Here is an 8,753-nt window from a genome sequence, read left to right on the forward strand (position 1 = left end):
GCGCAACTGGTGACAAATGGAGTACGTCCTTCAAGAAACCGTTCTTAACTCATTATTGTTTTGTGATTTTAATTTCTAAGCAAGAACAAGGCAGATGTTCGAGACGGGGACAAAGACGAAGTGCTTTTACCCAGCAGGTCACAATAGGGAATGGACAAAAACTGTTAATGTGAGGCACGTATACCTGCGCGGACGCATGCTTGTAAATCTGTCATTCCTTATCTCAATGGACATGACGAGGGAAGGGATATTGTTGTGACGTCCCCTAATTAAAAGAAGAGATTAAATTTCCCAAAAAAATGAGCGACATTTTAATTCTTCACGCTGTTTACATACAGTAATTGCTTAGGAGGGAATTAAATCCGGACTGATAAGTTATCTGAGATTAAGTTGGGAGGATTAAGTCGCCCGCATGGTTGAGTCGAGTTTAAAGTGGTCGGTAGGTACTGTAGTTATTAATCCTTATCCTACTTAGGAAGACTGTCTTAAGGATGACTCACGTTAGACCGGGCCGTGTCCGGGCCGGAGCGTCCGGCGCATCGCTTTCTATGGAAAGCATCACGTGATCGCCTGTCATGTCATAGAAAAGTAAGCGCCGGAAGCTCCGGCCCGGAAACGGCCCGGTCTAACGTGGGTCATCCTTTAGTCACGATTATTATGCCGGAAGCTTAGGTTTGAAGCTGGTTGAGTTGTAACTCGGCTCTCGCGTCTAAACTAGGTAGGTACTATTAAGTAGTATTACCTATGTCTAGTTTGCGTGTTGTCCGCTGAATAACAAAAGTAATTAAATCCTTATTATAAGTGTTCATGAAATGATATAGGTATTGAGTTATCTTTCATAATGTAAAAAGTTTTAAATGAAAATTGCTCGGTTTCATCTTGGAACGGGGTGGTGATAAACGCTTTCTAGCTTATATTTACACTTTTTTTGCATTAAAAAGAACTACACATAAGTTTATTAAGCATGATCATTATTATCCGGCATTTCATACGGTAATTTTGATAGCACACACCTAAAAAAACCGGACAAGTGCGAGTCAGACTCGCCCACCGAGGGTTCCGTACTTTTTAGTATTTGTTGTTATAGCGGCAACAGAAATACATCATCTGTGAAAATTTCAACTGTCTAGCTATCACGGTTCGTGAGATACAGCCTGGTGACAGACGGACGGACGGACGGCCAGCGGAGTCTTAGTATGTAATAGGGTCCCGTTTTTACCCTTTGGGTACGGAACCCTAAAAACTATAGTAGGTACTAGGTACCGTTCCTAAGCTTGCCTAGTTTTACTGCCTTAACTAAATGTGTTGTGAATACATGAAATATCTATGGGGTCAATAATTCCTGCGACCGTCTGGCAGATACAAGTGTAGTTGCATGAGACTTGCACCTTGCGTCTGCCTGTTCCAAAACCGATCACGTTTCTAGGAAACTCCTTACAGAAAAAATACAAAAAAAAGCCTTCTCCGAATAAAACGCGCGACACGTTTCTGAAAGGCACCTTTGTCAACTGAACTCAAATAAAGGCTCTGACTGAGCCCTGTTTGATTGTCCGCTGTGAAGCTTATTTTGCTTAACAAAATTGGTGTGAAACGAGATTACAGCTAACTCGGTTATTGAACTTTAAATTTGCGACAAAAAAATGTCAAAGAAGGGTGATAGGAGGTGATATGTGATAACATTGTAAAATAAAAATAATTTCAGACTTAAATTTAAGATTTCTTATACAAATTTACTACCTAAACCTCACAGTAAGCTTAGGTTGTGGGACTTGTGGAGGTACTAAGACAACGATATGCAACGATGGACCTAACAAAACAAAAACACCAATGACTCTGACACAAGTAGGTATGAATGTACCTAATTGTGCTTATCACACATAAATGCCCTTTCCGCTGTTTCCGCGCGTGGATTACTCGGGTGTATTTTTGAAATCCCAGAGGAACGCCTCCGCGCCGGACCTAGACCTGGACGCCTATTGGAATTTCAACCTTGGACACTAGGCTAGGCTTCACAAACCGTCACTGTCAAGTGTTGACTAAGGGCCAGTTGCACCAACCACATTTAACAGACTGATTAACGTCAAACAGCAGGGAAGTATAAAATTTCCCAAACAAATAAATTTAGCAAACGCTTTAACGGTGACAGACGGTTTGGTGCAACCAACCCTAAATCAGGCAGGCAGGACGTCAAAAGCGGTGGCAAACAGGCGAACAGCCCAACTGATGCTAAGAGAACATCGCGTAGCCTATAGACGTCTACGAGTTCTACGACACCAGAGGCCGCTTGTAGACGTCCGTTATTTTCGCCGGAAACCGGACTGTGTTATGCGACTACGTCCAGTTTTGTGTGTTGCTACCGACAGCTACACCCAAGAAAACAAGACATCGTCGCCGAACCCGGACAATTGTCCGGCGAAAATAACGGACGTCTACAAGCGGCCAGAGGGTGCCTATTACTCATATTTAAATCAACACTCGTTGGCTAGTTGGTCAGTTGGCAGGTTGGTTGGTTGGCAGTCTTTGCCGCCATAGGCCCCAGGCCCTGTAACCGCCCCTTTCGCAATCACAGCCGACTCTAAGGGAGTCGCGATGTGACGAGGACGGTTTCAAGAAGTTGGAGAAGAGAAGAAAACCGGCTCGTCAGAATCAGTGTGGTACCGCACCGACTGGACCGAACCATTTGCTGCGTCCTGCAACACCGTCGACGCTGCTGTATGTGTCCCGTCTACATTACCTTACGAAGGTCGATGACATCGTAAAGTATGTGAAAACGAAGACCGGATTCATCCTGAGGGTCGCGAAGTTGGAATCTCGACACAATGCGAATTTTAATTCGTTTGTGGTGAGCGTTCCGACTGACCATCTAGCGACCTTCACCAAGGAGGAGTTTTGGCCGAAGGGTGTCAAGTTTCGGCGGTTCCGCGGCCGGCTCCCTGACACTGCGGGGTTGCGTAATGCATCGCAGCCATAATGTGATATGTAGTGTTTAGTTTTTTAAAGTTTAGTTATAAAATATATTTTTATATACTTAATATGTATGCTAGTTTTAAGGTATTTATGTATGGGCCATTAGTTGCCTGAAATAAAGATTTTCATTCATTCATTCATTCATTCTTTCGCAGCACCCATCATATTGACTACATTTTGAGTTATTTCTTGTTACCATCAGCGAATTTTTTGTCACAATTTGCCGCCCCTATTATCTTGCCGCCCTAGGCCCGGGCCTATTTGGCCTTAGGGCAAATCCGCCACTGAGGGGTGTAGTATAGCAAGTATAGGTATTCAAATTAACATTGCGCGTAATCAAACGTTTTCGTTTTATCGATATAGGTATCTATCTACTTGCTTTCGTTTGGCGTCGTGATAAGATAATATTAGTTATTTTCCCACTTATAATTAGTTAGTTCATTTTGACAGCTGCATAAGAGGGATTCGTACCTAACTTTACTCTTTGGTCCATGGTCATAGTCAGGATATAGGTAGGTATGCGCTGAGGATTATGGTTTCACACATGTTTCACAGTGTAGTATAGAGGTTATGTCAACAATGAGAGCGTTCCCGTGTTATGATACTTGTGTTGACAAACAACTACACTACACTATTTACATCATTATTTTGTTCGTTACTTCACCAAATTAATTAAATAGCAACAATACCGGCTTAACTTTGTAGGTTATATTGCCTAGAGCAAGCAAGCAAAGAGAAACAAGTGAAATTGATTTTCAAATAGGTGCATTAAGCACATTAGAGTCAATTGACTTACCTAGTAATCTCCATACTTCTGCACTGCTCAGGTAAACATTGAGATGAGCCAAACACGAGGGCAGCAAGAACACAAAAATATACCACTTCATCGTTCCACCTTTTCCGTCCAGTTTCTTATATATAAACGATACCGGCAACCTTCATCTCAGTCTCAAATGTTCACAAACAACACAATATTAAATTTTGTTTCACATTTTCAACCACCGTCCGACCAAATCAACGAAGCAGTTCTCGGCGATACAAGATTATACACTCGAATAAAACGTAACAAATTCACAAGAAACACTGCTAACACGGGTATTATATAGTTTAGTAGCGAATGTTATTAACTTTATTCATAAAAACATTGTCCAGGTAACTTATCTTGGCGGATTTTGTTTATAAACAATGATAATTTCAATGTTGTTGTACTAAAACGCGCAACACAACCTCCTGGCAACGCTGCTTTAATCAAACTAGTTTTCGTTTCGTTTCGTTTCGTACGATGCTCGCATCGCATTGCATCTCGGCAAAGGCGATTCACCCACCCCTTGGACCGGTGTTCATGTCGTTTTGAATCCGTCCCACGTGCGCTGAGCTTGCATTGAGTCAACGTAGTTCTGTTTATATTTGCTAGATGGCGCTGTTGTCAATACAAAATAATTGAAAATAAAAATTATGAACCAAATTGATTGGATTTGGATTTTGTGTAAAACACAACTGTAAAATGATTCATTAAATATACCTAATCGAATTCTAAATTAAAACATTCAAAGCAGGTACCTACAAATGATGATGAAGGGCTTTAGAACCGTTAGCGTTCTTATTTGCTTCTAATGAGGTCTGATCCGGGACCACGCCGGGACCACCCACGAGCTGCTACCGAACCGAACCGCTAAATGGAACGACTAAACATGCACTAATCAATTAAATTAATGAAACAGTAGTCAGAAATGAAAAACGAAGACATTTCTTTTAAACTTCGAACTTGTTTTTATTTTCGTTTTAAATTTAGACTTTATTTGTTAGGTTGCTTGTTAACGACCAATTATTATTTATATTAATTTATTATCTTAGTTAGTAGGTACAATGTATACTGTATTTAAAGAAGGCATATTCCCTTTAGATATGAGCGCCGCGCCGGCGCGCCGCCGCCGCCGACAAAATTTTCACGCCGCCGCCGCCGCCGCCGCTGCGCTATCGGCGTGGCATCGGCATGACCTTGTTAGATACTACTACTTTCAGAATCAGATAATATATATTTTATCTAGTTTAGATCTTTAACGGCACCAGTCTGAATAGCTTATAGACATTCAAAAGGTATTTTAAGTCCATAAAACATTGATGGTAAATTCAAACTTTTCAGTTTAGTAATCGCTCCGTGCTATTAGTGTTAGGGCAACGAAATGTACGCAACGAACAACGACAACGAACAGGCACCGAACTAATTTTGCCAGCTGGCTAGCTCATCCATCATTTACCGCGAATTTAATCATTGCAGGCATGGTTTGAATGTCTTTAAAAGGTGTAAAAAGGGGTTAATTTAAGATATTAAGCGTTTTCACGCCCAAAGGTCCGGCCGTTGGCTTCGCACGGAAGGGCATCGAAAATGACTCATTTAAGCTTGGCCATTGTTCAAATTTCATGCTTTGCTCTCTTGCAGCCCAATCTTTGGCCTCGCATCGCTCGCATAGAAGACGCTATCGGAACCTCGTAAGTTTTCGGCCCTGTTTGGAATTTAACTTTCGGCCTCGCTTTTAAAATGCCTGGTCATTGGTTCTTCTCCGATCTTAGCTCCACTGCAGCACGGCCTTTGGCCTCGCACGAATGCACCTGCAGGAAAGCTCCAGGTCTTCAACACTATGGCCTCGGTCTTTAGCGGCCTTCGGACTTGCATACACTGGACCAATAGTTCAATTCCAAGCTCTGCTCTCTTGCAGCTTGGCCTTCGGCCTCGCATAGAAGCGCTCCGGGCATTCGGCCGTCAGCTATGCTCATACTTGGCGTTCGATTCTAAGCTGTATGCTTACCTGCAGCTCAGGCTCTGGCCTCGCATGGAAAGACGTCGGAATCAGGTCTTCGGTGTTAGGTGGAGCTCGGCCTTAGGCCTCACTTTTTGACATAAATCGGTTTTTTGGGTCGATATTGGCTAATGACGGAGCTTGAATTTTCCTCATTTCGACTCTTTGGAATGTCGACTAGACGTTTCCCAGATACAGTCAATCCGCTACTTTTTACTTAGCACAAAAGATAAGGGCTTCGCAAAGATCTTCCGACGAGGGTCTCACCAAGATTAAGACCGCCTCTGATGCTGCGAGATACCGTTTATGCTATATAAAACTTTTTTCGTACCATTATTCGATCAATTTTGCTTGTTAATGAAAAATTTACTTATTTTATAACTTTCTTACAGCAAAAACATGTTTTTTCGGTAAAATTTTGGTTTGAATTATTTTTTCATTAATCAAAAGTATTTCAAGGCCACGCCGCCGATTCGCCGCCGCCCCCGACCGATTTTGACCGGCGCGCCGCCGCCGGCTAAATGTCCATCGGCGCTCATATCTAAATTTCCCTTATTGATTTTATATGTAATATTCTGTAGCCAGTTAAAACATTATTGTATGTCAACATGTAGCTTAATAGATAAGTAGGTATCTACTTGCATATACTATACCTACATATAATATACATATAGATATAGATAAGTAGCAAGAAGCAAACTAGTTTATTTTTTACACTAAAAACAATCTCCATATGTAATTACGCTACGTGCTCCCCTCTCGGTAGATAAATATGAAGCAAAACCGATAACAGACGATAATCTTGTGGGATGCCAACCTGAATTAACATAAGCAACATCAGATCATTTTCTACCGTAATCGTACAAACTCATGGAGACGAAATAGGCTTGTTTGTTTCTGTCGTAATTTCCAGGGAAATTATTCTCAAAATAACCACTGTAATCAAGACCGCGATGTCTTATTAACTACGCTTATTCAGAGCTCTTATTATACTGGTTGGATGTTGGCATGGTATGAAGCGGTTGAAATAAGAGTCCAGCTAAATTACAGGGTGCCGAGTTCTGTAATAAGTCTGTGATCGGTCCTAACAAGTCTTGTTTGCTTATTATTAGTTACCCTTGTCTGCACGAGTACTAAATAACATCTCATTATTTATACGTAGCTCGTAGGTATTTCAGAAGACCATTAAGTACAATTAGTTAACTCAGAGAAATTATATTGGTAAAGCTTAATTTTGCCGAGGTATTGTATTGTGTAAATAAAAACATATATATTTTGTTAAATAACTATACATTTTACAAATATATAGGTGCATATAAGTTAGAAATAACGATAGAAATACATAGTCATACATCATCTTCATCTATCAAGTTTTATATCAGTTCACTTTTACTACAAATCGATTCAAATAACTATAAAATTCAACTTCCACGTCAAGTCTTCGGTAGTATAGTGGTAAGTATCCCCGCCTGTCACGCGGGAGACCGGGGTTCGATTCCCCGCCGGAGAGAACAACTTTTTTACTGTTTTTTTTTTGCAATTTTAATCAGAACGTACACCATGTTATTAATACGAATTTATTGCTAATATCGTCGGGTGACAAGCAAAAGTCACTAAGTACTATCAAAAAATTAAAGTAACAATGCACTTTATTACACTTGTAACACGGTTTATTGTCTAATAATTTCAATGGTGTTAGTTAGTGACTTGTGCTTGTCACCCGACGATATTAAAGCTATTATAATTTTATAGATTAACAGTCGATAATGTTACTGAAAGATCGTTGAGTGGTCTTTCTGGCTGGACGTGAATACCTTTATATTTTTAATGTATAGATGTTTGCGAGGAATAATCGTTTAAAGGTCTGGAGTTTTTGGACATTAATAGTATTTTCTGGTTGACATATTATAAAATTAAAAATATTATTGAAAGAAACCTAAATATGCCTAAATATAAGGTGTATTCGGGTATTACCGAATGTCGGATAATTCCGAAATTCAGATGAAAATCACCCTTAATTCCATCATAATAAAAGTCTCTTTCGGAATTGTCCGACAGTTTTCGACATTCGGAATTACCCGAGTAAACCTTACAGCCAAATACAGCTGAGAGATTTAATGTTACCGCCATCTACCGAACATGTGGTGTACTCGGTGTACTACGAAAATTGGATCTAAATTTAGCAGCTAGTGCTGCCACCTGTTATGTTTTTACAACAAGTTTATCTTTGTTTGTAACTAAGACTACTAGCTGCAATAGATGGCGTTCTAATATGCCAAATGTTTTGTGGTCTGCTTTGTACAGATGGCGCCAGTGTAGATTTCTCTTACAACCCTGCTTATCATTATTCTAAGATCAACCCTACCAATAGTGTCAAATTCTTGTTTTTTTAGGAAACCTATGCTGATACCATCTATAAAAACCTTTGCAGTTGACAACCATTGTCAATAAAGTCAAATGGATCCGGGTGCGTAGCCAACTTGCCAATCGTTTACGCACCGTAGCGAACGAAACGCAACTGTCACTGTCGCACTAATATGGAAGATTGATAGACACAGTGTTTCGTTATTGTAGCGCAAACGCTTGTCACTTTGGCTAGGAACCCTGGAGCTAGTACGCCCTTTTGCTTGTAAGTAGGTACTGTAGGTACAGGTAGGTACCTATAGCTTTTTGTATTGTATGAAGGTACAGAACACAGGACAGGACCCTTCATTGTGCGTGGTCCGGCGCGCACTTGGCTAGTTTTATTTTTAAAATATAAGATGCGAATGAAATACTCTACAGAAGCAAAGAGAATTTAGACTAGAGGAATATTGTCAAACGAAATTATGTAGTCATTACATTTACTGCCATCTTTCGACACAAATGATTAGTACTTATAGAACGCCATTTGACTTTGATCCTTATTCTTTCAATGATATGTGTTAAGTTTACTTTGACAATATTCCTCTATTTCAATTTATCTTTGACAGAAAGTTTTGACTATGG

General features: G+C 40.3%; 1 protein-coding gene and 1 non-coding gene across 2 annotated transcripts in view; one reads left to right on the top strand and one right to left on the bottom strand.

The window, feature by feature from the left end:
- LOC134790174 (tyrosine-protein kinase Dnt) overlaps positions 1-4,297 on the bottom strand; it is a 47,562-nt gene extending 43,265 nt beyond the window's left edge. The window contains exon 1 of the mRNA XM_063760989.1: positions 3,764-4,297. Coding sequence (XP_063617059.1) covers positions 3,764-3,854 — 91 coding nt within the window. The 5' untranslated portion in view covers positions 3,855-4,297. The remainder of the gene's footprint in view (positions 1-3,763) is intronic.
- Positions 4,298-7,203: 2,906 nt separating this feature from the next.
- On the top strand, positions 7,204-7,275 carry Trnad-guc (transfer RNA aspartic acid (anticodon GUC)). The gene has a single exon. It is a non-coding gene; the product is annotated as a tRNA-Asp (tRNA).
- Positions 7,276-8,753: the final 1,478 nt, after the last annotated feature.

Source organism: Cydia splendana, chromosome 4, assembly GCF_910591565.1.
Source record: "Cydia splendana chromosome 4, ilCydSple1.2, whole genome shotgun sequence".
NCBI lineage: Eukaryota > Metazoa > Arthropoda > Insecta > Lepidoptera > Tortricidae > Cydia > Cydia splendana.